The sequence below is a fragment of the Cinclus cinclus genome, chromosome 25 (genome assembly GCF_963662255.1).
Source record: "Cinclus cinclus chromosome 25, bCinCin1.1, whole genome shotgun sequence".
Classification (NCBI taxonomy): Eukaryota; Metazoa; Chordata; class Aves; order Passeriformes; family Cinclidae; genus Cinclus; species Cinclus cinclus.
The window spans coordinates 7,254,096-7,270,759 of NC_085070.1; the positions used below are offsets into that span (position 1 = coordinate 7,254,096).

Genomic DNA, 16,664 nt, shown 5'->3' on the forward strand with positions numbered 1-16,664 from the left:
ATTCCTTTCTCCAAGTTGGGTTTTTTGCTAGAGCGCATCTTACTTTGAACTTGTCCTGAAAGTCACAAATAGCTTCTGTATACTGAGCGTGAAGAATTAATGTGCCGAGCTAAGCAGCTGTTAGTGCAACAGATGGCAAACGACCCGAAAACAAGGAGCCCTGGGCAGAAGCTGAGGGAAAGAGGGAGCTGCTGTGTAGTCAGCTCAGAGGGGAGCTGCATGGATTTTGGAGACCAGTACAGCATAGCTGCTTATTAGGTTTCTCTGAATAAATCTGAGCAAACGATTATCTAGAATAGTACTTGCTCTGAAAAGTGTGGTTCCAACAAAATGCAGTGTCTGTCTTGGCCTCGTGGTTTCTTGGGGGCCCTCCTTGAGTGTAGTTGGCTTCTGAAGGAAAGTTTCTTGATCTTTCTCTTTTTTAATTACGCAGTGATCTCTCACTTATAGGAGGGAGGAAGATCCATTGGAATTTTGCACCTGATTTGGGAAACTGTTTCCTTCCACTTTCCTCTTTTCCCTCTTCCCCACCCCAAAACCACCCTTTTCTGCAGACCTCTTTACCTGCCAGAAAGGGCGGTGAGATATGTTTTCAGGGAATGCTTTTTATTTAAACTTTTTGCAGCAGCACTAGTGTTGGAAATCAGTAGTACATATTTCAAACGGAGAAGCCTTCAGCTGTTTGTCTCTGAAATGAAGATGTCCATGCAGCTCTGTGACTGGCCTGGTGTAGCAGAAGTCCAGATTTTTCACTGTTGCTTATTTGGGAAGGTTTTTTCAGTGGGAGATATTCCAGAATCTTACCAAAACATGGAAAATTGAACTAAAAATGCTCCATTTGTTTAGCACATCAATAAACCCAAGCCCCTCATCTGAAATATCAGCAGGTACAATGCTCTCAAACGGCCTCATCCACTGAGGCTTCTGCTGTATCTGCCAGCACCAAGCGCTGCTCCAGTTCTAGTGGACTCTTAATTTTTAAATGTCAATGCCTTGATAATATGGCTTCATGAGCAAGTTTGCTTTCCAGTAGTGGATGGAGACTTACCTTGTAATTCCAGTTGAGTCCAAACTCCCATTCCCTTGCATTTCTCCTTCGTTGGATAACTGAGGCTTAGAACACCAAGGCTGTTTTTATCCTGATTCTTACAAACTCCAAGCTAAGATATCATTTGCTTAGAAGTTTCTATTACATGTTTCTCAGCCTCATTTTGATAACTTTCTTAGGAATACTGTGTGCTCTCATGTTCTGAAATCTAGGGGCAAGAGAGTGATTCATCAGAAACATCAGTCCGAGGACCACGAATAAAACATGTTTGCAGGAGAGCAGCTGTTGCCCTGGGCCGCAAACGAGCAGTGTTTCCTGATGACATGCCCACTCTGAGTGCCTTACCATGGGAAGAACGGGAGAAGATACTGTCTTCCATGGGGAATGATGGTGAGTTTCATCTGTGGGTCCATACAAAGTCAGCTTCTGTTGACTGCTTAAAATGAGGACTTCAAGTGATTAACAAGGGAAAGTATGTTAAAGAGCTCTGGGCTCTCCATTACAGTGCCACTCAAGCAGGGTTAATCCTTTAAGATGTTAGGAATTGTGTTAAATACGAGTGTTTGGTGTTTAGCTGAGGAGGACGTGTGCATGTACGTGTTTACACACGTGTATACGTGCAAGCACGTGCAGCTGGGTGGCTCTGCAGATGGACTTAGGCTTCATGGGCTGAATTAAAAGCTCCTGAAACATTCTTTGCCATCAGAAAGTTGACATTAGAAATGTTCTTTTGGTAGATAAGTCATCGATAGCTGGCTCAGAAGAGGCTGAACCTCTTGCTCCACCAATCAAGCCCATTAAGCCGGTCACCAGAAACAAGGCCCAGCAAGAACCTCCGGTGAAGAAGGGCCGGCGCTCCAGGCGCTGCGGGCAGTGCTCGGGCTGCCAGGTTCCAGAGGACTGTGGTGTCTGCACTAACTGTCTAGACAAACCCAAGTTTGGTGGGCGCAATATAAAGAAGCAGTGCTGCAAGTAAGTGTGTCTGAGAAGCTGTTGAGCTTATCCCTGCTCTGAATGGGATACGTGTACCCACGCTCTGGGCCAGGACACAGCAGTCCTGTGTCATGGGCTTGGACTGTGCTTGACCTGGTCTGAGGCTTGATCAAAGTAAGGGCTGTATGAGAGTCAAGACCATCATTCAACATGCAGTAGTTATGAGCTCTCTCTCTCAAGTTCACTTCTAGTTTATTCTCCTCAGTTTGATAGAAGTGGTGGAGTATTAAGGATTGTTCAGAGGAAGATCTGAGGCTTTTTTAGGCAATACAGGATTTTGCAAGGAAGGCAATATTCACATACTTACCTTATTCTTCTAGGCTGCATTAATGAAGAGCTTGTGTTTTCAAGCTGGTGTTTATTTAGCTTATATGCCACTCTTCCATGGTTTAATCTGTAATTTTTTATACATATCACTTAGACTGAACATTTTTCTTCTTTTAATTGCAGTATTAAATGTATTTTACCAAACTAGATAAACTGTTGGAAAAGGCAGGAGCTGAAGTGGCACCAGTAGATTGTTGTGGTATAAGAGCTATTTATAAAGCCTTGCACTGAGAATTACTGTGTGAGAACAGGCTGCAGACTGGAAAGAGTCTTGCTCTCAGCAGCTTTGCCCAAACTTTGAGCTGCGTTTCAGAGCCATGAGCCCTCCTACAGGAATGGATCTAGAAACAAAGCCTGGCCCAGTCTACAGAAGACAAATGGGGAATAAGTAGAATAAAGTTAGCAAAAGGATTGTTCCCCTAATCAAGTCCCACTCCAAGAGTACTTGGTTTTGTCTGAACAAAAGTAGTGTGTGTACTGATAATGTTATTTTCAGTTTTTATGTTGAGTATTTACAGACTGTCTTTTTAATGTCTACATGTTTGTTCTGATTTCATGACATGTTCTTTCTTTTTAGAATGAGGAAATGTCAGAATCTACAGTGGATGCCTTCAAAAGCTTATCTCCAGAAGCAAGCTAAAGGTAGGCTAAAAGACTCGCCTTAAATATAGGACAAGACAGAAGTTTTCTTCTCATAGGTTTTGCTCTCTCTGCTGTTGTTTTAGCTACACTGAGCTTATGAAGGTTATTCTGCTGGGAGCCAGCCTGCCTGCACTGTTGGTGGCAGGTGTAAGGGGCAGGAGAGATGTGAGTACTGACAGACATTGTACATGACAGTGTCTCTCAGCAGTGGACTGGTGCTGACTGGACTGGTTTGTTTCCTTCCTTTTGCTTCCTTTTCCTTCCTCACAAAGTCTGCTCTCAGCTCTGAATGCAGTGTTACTGCAGGAGGGTGTTGCTTATTGCTGTTGCAAAGTAGGGGCCCAAGGTATGAGAGAACAAGGACTGAAGTACAAGCCAAGTTTATTTTTTTGAGTAGAGTTTTTTCTTTTGTATGACAGAACAACAGAGTTCTGAATCAAAGTGTCTGTATCCTTGTTTTAAAAGAGCAGCAGATCATTTGAAGTCACACTATTTTGTTTGTGTTGCTTTATCTGTGCTTCTTCCTCTTAGCTGCAAAAAAGAAAGAGAAGAAATCCAAGACAAATGAGAAGAAAGAAAGCCATTCTGGAAAAAGCCAGTTGGACTCTGGACAGAAACCAACTCCTCAGGCTGTTGTACCAAGAGAGGACAATTCTGGGAAGAAGAGCTGTGAGCCTGCCCGTAAGCCTGTTGAGGAAAAGCATGAGGATGGGAATTCCTCCATTCCTGTGTCAGAGCCCAAACAGGTCCCTGCATCTGGTACCAGAAAGACTAGCAAGCAGATATCCCAGCCAGTCCAGCTCCCTCCTTCTCAGCCACCAAGCTCAGGACCTTTGAAAAAAGAAGCACCTAAACTTAGCACTTCTGAGCCCAAGAAAAAGCAGACTCCCCAGCCAGAAATAGGTAAATGGGACTATTTATCCTCAATATGTTTGAGTCATGTTAAGTAGCAATACTGCTAAAAGCTGGTGCATTTTAAATCTGATGAATGCTTTATGGTGTGTTGAAATCTCAGCAGATTATTTTGGAAATTTTGCTTAGAGCTGGCTTCCTTTTTATTGAGCCACAGTGTATGTTAGGGCAGGGAGAAAGATGGCTATCCTGGTTGGGACTCCTGAGCTGTATAGTTGTGGCAGTCTTGAAGTGTGTTTTCAGTATTGTTAAGTCTGCCAACTTCCCATTCTGAATGTGAAACCAGGAGGATGTAATCTTTTGCTACGAAAGTATAGTCCACTATTGTATGTAGTGCAGAGCAGTGTGAACAGTCACCAGCCAGGCAGCTCTGGGGTCTCTGTGGCTTTGCACCCACAATGCTCCAGATTGTGAGGAAAGCAAACTCTTCTTCTAGTCTTACCTCAGAGAAGCTGCTCATAGCTGGGGAGGCGCAGCCACAGAAGAGGGTGGAAAAGTTCTAGTCTAAAACTCATCGCACATTACCCAGCTGATTTTTTTCCCTTTTCTTCTCTACAGGTGGCTGTTAGTTACTTGAAATACTCATAATTTTTCCCCCCCTTCCTAGGCACAGAACAAAGCAAACAGAAAAAAATTGCTCCCCGTCCAACTTTCCCTGTGAAACAGAAATCAAAAGAAAAGGTGAATACTGTTTTTTATACAGTCAGTAAAATCTCAAGCACCTGGAACTTCTGTCTAGAAAGTAGAACCATATTGCTTAAGGCTTTGCAGATTTTTTTATTTGGTTCTTAAAGATGTTAGGTTTTCCCTTGTAGCGGTATGTGGATAGCAAAAAACGTGTCCTGTGCCTAAGATTCAGTTCAGTTGTTACTTTGGTATCTAAGATTTGTGTGTTGGAGGGTGGAGGCTAGCTTTTCCATAAAAAATGCAACCTTTGTCTCAGAAATAGCTCAGTCATGGAAAAAAAACTGTCTAATTGTCTTACATAAACGTGAGGGAGAAGTGAGTAGAGCCTGTTTATACCCAGAGTTGCCCCACTGCATCCAAACACCAACCCATGCTTTAATGAAAGAACAGTGTGATGGTAGAGCACGTGGAATTAGAGCTGTAATTGCATATGGAATGCTCTTAGGGAATGGTTTGTAGAATGGTCACTTGCAGCTTTGTAACACTTGCTAATTTTGTGCTGTTTTGGGGGTTTGTCCGTCAATTATTTATGGCATTGGATGTAACTGCTGGTTAAGTTCTAACATCCAGAGTTGGGATTAATGCAGGCTCCTTTGCTTGACCAGGAAAAGCCCCCTCCTCTGAGCAAGCCAGAGAGCAGCACACTGAACTTGCTCAGCACTCTGACTAACGGCAGCAGTTCCAAGCAAAAGCCACCTACAGATGGAGTCCACAGAATCCGAGTGGATTTCAAGGTAGAGGACAAAATGTTTTAAGTATTTGAATGTCCCCTGGCTTTCAGACACTGGAACTAGAGTCCCCTGAAAGTGCTGGCAGTAACTGCTGAGTTTGTGTATCTGGTACCTTTCAGAGGGAACTGCAAAATAGGAGCCTCATGACAAGTCACTTGGTTGATTTTTAAAAGCTTGTTATGCCTTTTTTTTCTTATAATTAGAATACTGGATGAAGAGACACTTAAAGCTTTAAAACCTTAACTGTCAATGTGTGAGGATGAGCAAGAATTTGAGGTTTATGAAGAATTATTCCATTAAGATGGAACTTTAAAACCTTACCGCAACTTGAGCCAACAAGATTTGGGGAAAATGTTAGTAACTTGTAATTCACAACGTTTGGGGTATATCTGGGGTTATGAAATCATAAATCATGTACATTTTTGAACAACAGTGTTGAAATTATAATAAAATATTTTCCTAATAATTTTTCAGTCCATCTATTAAGTGTTGGTACCGGAGATCATAGTGAGATCTCATAAGTGTTTTATACAAATATGGAGCTTTAATAAAGTGTAATTCTTCTGAAATTTCACTTCTAGTAATACTTGTGCAATTGTGAAAAGCCTTGTCCCGTTCCTTAGGTTTGCTTTCCCTAGCAGGAAGGCTCTAGCATGCCTTTGAGTCTCTTGGCAGGAACAGCGCCGAGGTGTGACTCTCACAGAATACACTCTAAAGTAGACTGAGGAGCACGTTGAAATTATTTCAGTTTGAGGCGTCTTAATCACAGGCCCAGAACTGAGCAGTGGTGTGAGCATTTTGTACTGATGTCGTGTTGCCTTGTTCTGCATGGTGATGTGTCCTTTTGTACTTTCAGGAGGACTGTGAAGTGGAGAATGTTTGGGAGATGGGTGGGTTAGGCATCGTCACCTCGGTACCTATTACTCCCAGGGTGGTGTGTTTTCTCTGTGCCAGCAGTGGACATGTGGAGGTAAAGATTGTGTTCGGCTGTTGATGACTTAATTACAGCACTGTATTGTTACAAAAATAAATAAATAAAAATTATAACGACCTTAATCCAGAAGAAAGTAAAATAATACCTGTAAATCTGTCCTTGCTAGAATTTTTCCCAAGATGCTAAAGTGCAAGGTTTTTAAAATCAGTTTGGAAACTTCAATGGTGCTTTTTTTGGAGGTGTATAAGTTGTGAAGAACAGCATGTTTGAAAGTACCCATGTCTCTAAATTTGGAACTCACGTCTGATGTAAAGCAGGAGCTTTGCTCTTTTTTAACCTGAAATAAGAAAGACTGCCCAATGGTGCTAAAGGGTTTTAGGCAGGCTTGACTTTTCCAGGTGTGTCCGTACCTGCCGAAAGCTGCAAACTGTTACAGCAACATGACTGGAAAGGTTCTGGTGCTGCCTAAAGAGCTGGATTGAGATGTGTTAAATGAATTTCCAGGTTTAGATAGGTGCCTTCTCATCATCTTCAGACCATCTGACCTGGGTGCAATTGCTCTAGGAGGGCCTGGGTTTTGATGAGTGCACATGGGAAAAGGAGGCTAAGTTCTGGATGCAGGCATCAGTGCACTTGAGGTCCATGAAGGCCCTGTGGGGCATGGAGCCATCACCTTCTTAGTCAGGCCCCCAGGAGACAAACGATTCCCATGTCTCCTGTGAGCCTGCAGAGTCTGTGCTCTGAGGATGATTGTTCTGATACGACCACCCTTGTACAGGATGCAGGGAAACTAGAAGAGCTTTGTAATGGCAAAGTGGGCTGGAAGGAGGGAGGGACTCTTTGCTCTGCATGTCCCTACTTCATGCACCAAGTGTGTCTTCTGGTGCAGTTATTCTGTAGTACAGGGAGGAAATGAGGGAAGGAGATCCTGAAGAGCCCTATAGGCCTTTATGAATGCTCAAAGCACTTAGTTAACAGCTACCAGACTCCCAGTGGCTGTGAGGTGTCTAATCGGTATTTAGGTTACCTGAAATGCGGAGTTTTCCTCCTAAAATCTTGTTCTGTCAGTTGTAAAGCAGAATTCAAAATAGTTCAGAGCACAAGGGGGCTGGTTTGGGAACTTGGAGCAGTTTCTGCTTTGCTAAAACCTGCCTCTCCCCCCCTGCAGTTTGTATATTGCCAGGTCTGCTGTGAGCCCTTCCACAAGTTCTGCCTGGAGGAGAGCGAGCGGCCCCAGGAAGATCAGCTGGAGAACTGGTGCTGCCGCCGCTGCAAGTTCTGCCATGTCTGTGGGAGACAGCACCAGGCCACCAAGGTACCCCAAAAACCACTGGGAGACCCAGCAGCACCCCCACTGCACCCAGGGCTCCTCTGGCTCCAGAGGTCAGCCAGCCAGCATGGACGAGGAGCAGTCTCTCTGTGCACTGGGGAGGAGGCCTCTTGAGTTGCTCCACTGCAGCTTCTTTCTTATGACTTGAATGGGGGAATCCAGTAAAAAATGAGAAAGTCCAGAATTTTGCATCCCTTTGCAGGGTGTCTGTACCAATGCTTTTTTCCCTTATTCCTGTAGCAGTTGCTGGAGTGTAACAAGTGCCGAAACAGCTATCACCCTGAGTGCCTGGGCCCAAACTACCCAACAAAACCCACCAAGAAAAAGAAAGTTTGGGTGAGGGATATTAATTACTTTTTCGGGTAATTCATTTGTTGCCTTATGGTAATGGCATGGGGCAGAGCTCTGCTGTTGGTTTGCTCTGATGCAGTTCCTCATCTCTTTGAGGCAAGGTACCTATTGCATCAGAATGTACATTTGGAAATAGATTGTGAGGTGGCTGGTTGATAAGATGTTCTGAGAATGCTGAATTTTTGAAGAGATTACCCATTTTTTCAGCTGTAGTAAGTTGTAAGATACAAGTGAATTTTTTGGTCATAGTCCCATAACATGGAGGAAGGTCTTTAAAATGTGTTTACTTCGTTAACAAACCCATTAATACTGGTATTGAGAGACAATTTTGATTAATTTGCTAATTTGTGTCTTTCAAGTTTTTGTTCTAAACAAGTGCCTGTAGTGTATTTGCTACCAAGACTTTGTGTATACATTTCCTTCTACAATGTACAGAGTTTAAAAACTATTAAAATATGACTGTACTTTAGATCAAAAGAATTACCATGCCTACATGTGTTTTATGTGAGGGAGAGGTGATATTTCTTCAGTGCAAATATGAAGGACAAAATAACTATACTGTGATTTGATGTAGTGTTTTTTCTTGTGGCATTATCACCATCTGGGCATGAAGGAAGTGAGCTCGGTTCTGTTCAGTGAAAGCTTTCAGCATTTGAAACTCCTTGTTCTATTGGGTAACATCTCTGCACTCATGAAATAATGAAAGTTATGAAATGTGTTGAAAGCACAGAAACTGCTGGATAAAAGCAAGTAATTCTTTCCAAATGAATTATTTTTCCAGATATGTACCAAATGTGTTCGCTGCAAGAGCTGTGGATCAACAACACCGGGCAAAGGGTGGGATGCACAGTGGTCTCATGACTTCTCCCTGTGTCATGATTGTGCCAAACTCTTTGCTAAAGGTGTGTAAAATTGTGATTCTTCACAGCAGGAGCTTTCTCAGCTGCTTGGGTTTGAATCAGCCAGTGTGAGTGGGCAGAGGGCTAGCATGGCATCTGAGCTTGGCATGGTCCAGGCAGCAATGCAGGCTGGTTGTAGTTGAGCCTAAAAGTGCACATAACAGTTCAAAGCCAGGATCTTACATTGTGCAGTGGCTCACCAAAGTCACCACTGCTTTATTGTCAGAGTTTGGGGCTTTCAGCATGTAAACACTCTGCCATATGAAGGAATTATTACACACCTGTTGGCCCGGGGTTTCAAATAGCAGTTGAGAAAAAGACATTTTAAAATACTTCTGACTTAAAAGCAATTTAAAAGCAAAATTTCTATTTTCTATTTAGTAAAGTGGTTGCTCCTTGTGTTAGTTGCTGTACGTGATGCTTTTGAACCTCAGAGGACATTCTGAGGAAGAATCTTAGGATGGAATGTCTTGAATGTTCCAACTCACTTCTTGCCTATTTGCCATCTTTGTCCTTTCATTTTGCTCTTGCATATTGTACTTTGTCTCGCCATGCCCAAAAAATGGCTCTCCAGCCATGGAATTCTAAAGTAGTTGGTGGTCTTCCAAGTTATTTTTTGCAGCCTTGTAACAGTAGAGGGGACTGTGCTGGCAGTTTACTGGGAGGGGTGCTTGGAGCTGCTTTCTTAGCACACCAGTAAGTAACCACACAGACTTTAAGGTGTGTTTGGCATCCAGACTTCTGATAAGATCCCATTTTGTTTGCAGGAAACTTTTGTCCTCTCTGTGACAAATGCTATGATGATGACGACTACGAAAGCAAGATGATGCAGTGTGGGAAGTGTGACCGCTGGGTCCACTCCAAATGTGAGAACCTTTCTGGTAAGGAAATCCTCATCCCCTCAGTACCGAAGAACAGTGATTAGACCAAAGCAATCAGGTCTTGGACCTTTCTACTAGAGTGTTATTTTAACACGCTCACCTGTTGTGACCTACCTGAAAAATGCCTGTAGAGTGACAACAGGTAAGCCAGTGCTAATACAAATGACATGCCGAATGCACAGGACTTTCCTCAAAGGCAGTGTCCCTCAATTACCTGTGCAACAGGCTTTTGTTATATGAAAAGTGTCAGGCATTAAGTCCAGGGCAGGGATTTGTCCCTGTATCCCACAGTAAAGCAATTCAGATAGTTATTTTGGCTTTTGTCTCCAGATGAAATGTATGAGATACTCTCCAACTTGCCCGAGAGCGTTGCATACACGTGCATTAACTGTACAGAGCAGCATCCTGCAGAATGGCGTCTGGCACTGGAAAAGGAGCTGCAGATTTCCTTGAGGCAGGTTTTAACAGCCCTGTTGAATTCCAGAACTACCAGCCACTTACTGCGGTATCGACAGGTAAGCTGGAGCCTGCCTGGTGGTGTTACTCTGGCTTGAAGTGTACTTGGCATTCAGTTGAGTTTTTGAGGTCTTGCTGTGCCTCATACTGGAGAAGTGTCTGCATCGTACTTGGAGCAACATGCTGTGATTTATTTATATTTTTTCTTTATTTTGTTGATTCCTTTGGATGCAGAGAGGTGGGTATCTGTGATACAATTTGTGAAGCTGAAAGAAAAACAGGGTGAAGTTCTCCAAGGAATGGGAGGATTTAGCTCTGTGATGATGAAGGTGCTTTTCTGACAGAAGAACAGGATCTTTGTCTTGAAATAACACACTCAGAAATAAGACTTCTGAGCAATGAGTTTTATCCTTATGCCTGATGGCTCTGTCCTGCTGTGCATTTTACAGGTCTCAGCAGAAAGCTGGTTAAGAGCGTTGCTTTGTTGCCCCTACATTTTGGACAGAAATTAAGAACTCGGGTCTCTTCCCTTCACATTAGCAAGAATCTTTGGACCAGTAAATGGGCTTGGGAGTGTATCATCAGGAGCAGCTGCATTTCAGTAGTTAACATCCCTCTCTTTGCTGGTGTTCACAGGCAGCAAAACCACCTGATTTAAACCCTGAGACAGAAGAGAGTATCCCATCCAGAAGCTCTCCTGAGGGTCCCGATCCTCCTGTCCTAACAGAAGTCAGCAAACAGGAGGAGCAGCAACTTCTGGATCTGGAAGGAGTGAAAAGAAAAATGGATCAAGGAAGTTACACTTCTGTGGTATGTCAAAGTTGTCATGTTCTGCTCTATTACTGCACACTGTGAATTGCTTTATCACATGTGATGTTCATAACTATTCCTTTTCTCTAGGAGCAAGGAAGCAGGTTATTGTGCTGCTGAGAATAGTTCTGGCTGGCACTGGTTAATATTGATCCAGACACAAGTGACTGATGCTTTTGTGGGGCTCTCTGTAGCCAGCAGTGGTACTTGGTTAGATCCCATTTGCTCTTAGTCAGACATTTATGTAGTTAAATGTTCAGGTCATCCTGAACATGCAAATTCTGACTGAAGGTCTGGCCAAATAGCCCTGCTGCAGTTGGTTAGCTGGAAACTAAGGGTTCATGGGTGGAGGGGTGATCTCTTCAGGGGTCATTTACAGAAAATGCTTGTGTTGACCAAATCAGTTCTCTTTGCATAGAGCAGCCTTTTCTTCTTTTTCTCCTGGGGAATTCGTAGTCTTGAGGAACACTGTACGTTGCAAAGTGCTTGGCAAATGTTGCAGCATCAGATTTTTACCAGATCTTTTACCAAATGTCAAATCTCTCTTTTGAGACAGTGAATTTGTCAGATTTAAAACCAGTCAACAGTCAGCTGAAGTGAATGGTTGTGGGGGCAGCAGGTCTGCCAGCCAGTTTACAAACGTAGAGGACTGCTTGCTTCTTCACGGCCAAATTCCCTTTCTGCTTTTAAGTTGATGCTCTGGTTCAGTCTTACAGTCATCTGAATGTTCACTGGATGCCTTAAGAAATTAGTGGGTGGTATAGCTGTGCAAAAGACAATCATGTTAATGTGAAGTTTTATGGATTTCTTACAGTTGGATTTTAGTGATGACATCGTGAAGATAATTCAGGCAGCCATTAATGCCGATGGGGGGCAGCCAGAGATTAAGAAAGCCAACAGCATGGTCAAGTCCTTCTTTATTCGGGTGAGCTGGCCTACAGTTACTTCAAAATCTGCTTGGTATCCTACCACTGCTTGTAGATGTTGGAGTCCAAAGGGCCAGCACCTTTAGCTTTGCTTGGGTCTTTCCAGGAGTAAAATAATACATTGTCAGAGTTGTTAATGTTAATGAAATGTTACTGGTTGTGCATTTACAGTACATTATGGCTGAACATCTTTAAATTTTTTGGTGTGTTGACTAACTTTTCTAATGGGATGTCATTTTCCTTTAGCAAATGGAGCGTGTTTTTCCATGGTTCAGTGTAAAAAAGTCCAGATTTTGGGAGCCAAATAAAGTAACAAGCAAGTAAGTAATTGTTCTGTATCTGACTGCGACACCCTGCTGTTTGCCAGCTGGCCAAGCACAATGTATTGAAAGAGCCTGTTTGCGGGGTTGGAATTTCTGGTTTTCCTTTTTTCTTTTCCTTTTTTTTTTTTTTTTTTTTTTTCCCCTAAGAAGTTACACAGTAATCCCATTCCCATGTTTTGTACATGGGAAGAGTAACCAAAGCAGAGTAACCAAAATTCTTAATTAGAACTAGGTGTACTGTGTGTTGGCTTGTCAGTCCTGACCTTCCTTCCCTCTCCTTCTTCTCACACCCCTGTTTGGAGTAGCCCTCCTGCATCTGTTACCCTTCAAAGAAGCAGCCAGCCACATCACAAACCTTGAAATGTGGCTGGTGGGGAACGTGTGGGCTGTAGGTAATTAATGGAGTTGTTACTGGGGGGCAGATGTCAGGTAGGCAGGCCCTGGTAGACAGGGGATAAGGACCTCTGGTGCAGCCAGGTGTGACACTGACTCCTTGCTGCATCTCAGCAGTGGTATGTTGCCGAATGCAGTGCTGCCCCCATCGCTCGACCATAATTATGCTCAGTGGCAGGAGCGTGAAGAGAACAACTGCACTGAACAGCCCCCTCTGATGAAGAAAATCATTCCAGCTCCAAAACTCAAAGGGCCTGGAGAACCGGATTCACCAACTCCTCTACATCCTCCTACACCTCCCATCTCTGGTAAGAGAACTGATGTCAGGATTGCCAATCCCCAGCGCAGAAATGCAGCTGTTTTGGAGACCTCTGTGACCTGAAATCGTTCAGAGGCAGTAACATATGAGATGTTTCTAAGCCGAGCTTGAACCCAAGAATGCTTTTGTACCCACCTGTTTTCCCCCAGAATGAAGGTTGTGCAGAGGCCAATGTGTGCTTTGCTTTCCGAACTGGCTGTTGAAAACTCTTCTACTCTGTTCTCTTACTGACAATATCTCCAGATGAGTTTTTGCTGCCCTGAATTTCAAGAATAAATATTGTTCTCTCTTTTAACTCTAAGGCTCTGACAGAAGCAGAGAGGATAGTCCTGAACTGAACCCACCTCCAGATGTGGAAGACAACAGGCAGTGTGCGTTGTGCCTGAAATATGGTGATGACAGTGCTAACGTGAGTATCTGCCCCATTCCCCTTTCTGTAGGTGTCTGTTTGCTCTAGATTTGGTACTGTGGATAGGCTGGATAGCTTTTGTGCAATGTTGTGTCCTTTAGAACATTTGAAAAGAATTTCCTTCTGTTCTTTAGGATGCTGGACGTCTTCTCTATATTGGCCAAAACGAATGGACACACGTGAACTGTGCTTTGTGGTCAGCAGAAGTGTTTGAAGATGATGATGGTTCTCTCAAAAACGTGCACATGGCTGTGATCCGGGGAAAGCAGCTGGTGGGTACAAGCAAAGGACACTTCGTTAAACTTAATGCTGATTTAGAATCACAAGACAGGAGCCCAGCTGAAAGATGCCTTGTGTGCATTTGTTCTTTTCTGTCCTTTCCTTGCAGTATTTTTTAATGCTATGTGTAGCAGAACTGACTGAAGGTATTTGGAAAGTTATTTTATCCTTGCTCAGTTAAGAAACATTGTGGAGACCAAGTGAAGCTTGCAGTTGTGAGGATTGGATATGAAGCACAAGTAGGAAAGTCTGGGAAAGGCCTGGAAGAGCCAGTCCACAAATGAAAATGTTGTTCCATGTGAGGGATTCTTCCTCTCACCTCCTCCTCCATGTCTCTCGCTTGTGTATGTGAGTCACTGTAGTGAAATGAAGCAGTAATGAAGCAGGAGATCAAGCATTACTCTAAACTTCTGTCTGTGCCAAAAAACCCCGACTGCCAACAGCAATGGTGGTCTGGTTTTAAAGAGATTAAATTTTTGTTTTTTTCTTTTTGCTTTTGTAGAGGTGTGAGTTTTGCCAGAAGTCAGGTGCCACAGTAGGCTGCTGCCTCACTTCCTGTACCAGTAACTATCATTTCATGTGCTCACGAGTCAAGAACTGTGTCTTTCTGGATGATAAGAAAGTTTATTGCCAGAGACATCGTGATTTGATCAAAGGAGAGGTAAGATTCTTCTTTCACTCTCTGCATCACTCTCTGAAGGTGAGATTAGCCTGTAACTATGAGTACTTTTTAGAAGTTTGTTAAATGTGTTTCTTGCTAACAAGGGCTGAATCGCATTGCTCTTAAAAAGAAGTCAGTAATACAACTGGCCTGGGGAAGTTTGGCATGTATGGTAGTTCAAAAACCAGAAGACCAAACTAAGGATCAAGTAGGACAAACTGCATCGATACATATGGTACTTCCTTTAACTAACAAGTAGTTTTGTTGGTGCTTGTTTCAGGTGGTTCCTGAAAATGGATTTGAAGTTCTTAGGAGAGTTTTTGTGGACTTCGAAGGGATCAGTTTGAGAAGAAAATTTCTTAGTGGCTTGGAACCAGAGAACATCCACATGATGATTGGTATGATCTAGTCTCTGGATACTTGATCCACCTTTGGTGCTAGAATCTGGTTCACAGAACTGTTCCTCTCTCTGCTCAGGTTCAATGACGATAGACTGCTTAGGAATACTGAATGACCTCTCAGACTGTGAAGATAAGTTGTTTCCCATTGGCTATCAGTGAGTATAAGCTGTTTCAAGATTTGGTGTCTTTCAGTGTATTTCATGTCAAACAAGCACTGAACATACGGGAAAATTGGCTGTAGTTCTTCCTACACTGATGAGGAATCTCTAATTTAAGCCAGGTGTGCAGTGTGTTCTGCTAGGAGAGGTTTGGCCAATGTAGTTTTGAGAAATGGAAAATTTAAAACAGAAATGAGGTTTACTCAACTGTTGAGTAAATTGGTTTGTTTGAATTATCTTCCAGGTGCTCCAGGGTGTACTGGAGCACAACAGATGCCAGGAAGCGCTGTGTGTATACCTGCAAGATCATGGAGTGCCGACCTCCAGTCATAGAACCTGACATCAACAGCACTGTAGAGCATGATGATAATAGAACAATTGCCCATAGCCCAGTTCCCCTTACAGGTAATCTTTTAAGGACTTCATAGAAATATATTCTCTGTATGGTTTTGCCATAGTGCATCTCTTAAACCAGATCTCTTAAATTTGGATCAGAATCCAATTCAGGCTTCCATGTTACAGCATCTTAAGACTTTAAGCTCCTTTACAACTTTAATGATGTACTGCTAACTTTGAAAACTTGAGCCAAACAAACACTGCTGCAGGAATGGTTTCTAGTCTACAGCACATAGAATTTTCTAGTGATCTAAAACTTTGAACTGTGTTTGGAGTTGGTGTTGGGCTGTAATAACTGAGGTTGTTCAATACAGTGTTGAGTAGTTATATTGTGCTTCTGTATTTCCAGATTGCTTCCTTGTATCCAAGGGTAAAGCTGTGAAAAAATTTTTAAATGTTTATAGTTGTTGTAATTGTTAACATAGGATCTTAAACTCTATAAATATATAGTGGAATTTCATGTGTAAGATGAATAATTGCTACAAGTATTTGAAAATAGTCTTACAAGAAGAAACGAGACATTATCTGATGTCAGTTCTTTGATTTGTTTATTTAACAAATACCCTGGTTCTCCAAGTGGAACATAATAGTAGCATATACTTTATCAGATCATAGCTTTTAGGGCTCAGTGATGGCTTATACTGCTGTTTCTCTTTTATACAACAACAGAAATTCTACCGAAAGACACCAGAAATACATCTGAAATTGTTAACCCACCATCACCAGATCGTCCCTTGCATTCTCAGATCTCTAGTTCCTGTTACTATCCAGTGGTCTCAAAGGGTCCCAGGATCAGGGCACCGAGTTACCCATCTGCACAGAGGTCTCCTGGCTCAAGACCATTACCCTCTGCAGGTATTTCTAGTGCTGTTGAATTTGACTGAGGTTTATTTTGGAATTAGTTCTTGTTTGCTTCCTGTCTTTCTTGGCTTCTTACAGAATGAGGTGTTTAGTTCACTGTTTCTAGAGAAAGCAGTGAAATGGCAATAGGTTGAGGGAAATTCTAACAATACACAGTAGAGATGACCTGCAGAGAAATGTACAGCTAAAACAAACATTCCCTTGGGATGAAGAAGAGACAGGATTTGTGCCATATAGTAGTGTGAGCCAAAAGCACTGTGATATCAGTTAGGGACTTAATATGTCAGTCAGTATTTTCCCAGAGAGAATCAGAAATCTGGTATTGTAATTCAGCAGCTATTTCTGACTAATGTTTTCTTTCAAGCTGATGTTGAAAATTCACATCTCAAGTTGAGATGACAAACCCTGAGATACAAACTTGCCGAATCCTGGTTGAAGGTATCAAGTTTTTAATACCTATCTAAAGTATCAACACCACGTGTTGGTGTTGTTTGGCTGAAAAGCTTTGCTGGGTTTTAATTTCTTGTGTTTTGTTAT

At 42.6% G+C, this 16,664-nt stretch overlaps 1 protein-coding gene across 1 annotated transcript in view; it reads left to right on the top strand.

Annotated features, from left to right (window-relative positions):
* KMT2A (lysine methyltransferase 2A) overlaps positions 1-16,664 on the top strand; it is a 39,249-nt gene that overhangs the window by 12,682 nt on the left and 9,903 nt on the right. Inside the window, exons 4-26 of the mRNA XM_062508682.1 lie at positions 1,261-1,438; positions 1,786-2,020; positions 2,946-3,010; positions 3,542-3,913; positions 4,530-4,603; positions 5,215-5,343; positions 6,197-6,310; positions 7,443-7,589; positions 7,845-7,940; positions 8,737-8,857; positions 9,622-9,735; positions 10,066-10,250; positions 10,828-11,001; positions 11,816-11,926; positions 12,174-12,247; positions 12,758-12,951; positions 13,265-13,371; positions 13,506-13,643; positions 14,153-14,311; positions 14,592-14,709; positions 14,789-14,867; positions 15,115-15,275; positions 15,936-16,121. Coding sequence (XP_062364666.1) covers positions 1,261-1,438; positions 1,786-2,020; positions 2,946-3,010; positions 3,542-3,913; positions 4,530-4,603; positions 5,215-5,343; positions 6,197-6,310; positions 7,443-7,589; positions 7,845-7,940; positions 8,737-8,857; positions 9,622-9,735; positions 10,066-10,250; positions 10,828-11,001; positions 11,816-11,926; positions 12,174-12,247; positions 12,758-12,951; positions 13,265-13,371; positions 13,506-13,643; positions 14,153-14,311; positions 14,592-14,709; positions 14,789-14,867; positions 15,115-15,275; positions 15,936-16,121 — 3,331 coding nt within the window. The remainder of the gene's footprint in view (positions 1-1,260; positions 1,439-1,785; positions 2,021-2,945; positions 3,011-3,541; positions 3,914-4,529; positions 4,604-5,214; positions 5,344-6,196; positions 6,311-7,442; positions 7,590-7,844; positions 7,941-8,736; positions 8,858-9,621; positions 9,736-10,065; positions 10,251-10,827; positions 11,002-11,815; positions 11,927-12,173; positions 12,248-12,757; positions 12,952-13,264; positions 13,372-13,505; positions 13,644-14,152; positions 14,312-14,591; positions 14,710-14,788; positions 14,868-15,114; positions 15,276-15,935; positions 16,122-16,664) is intronic.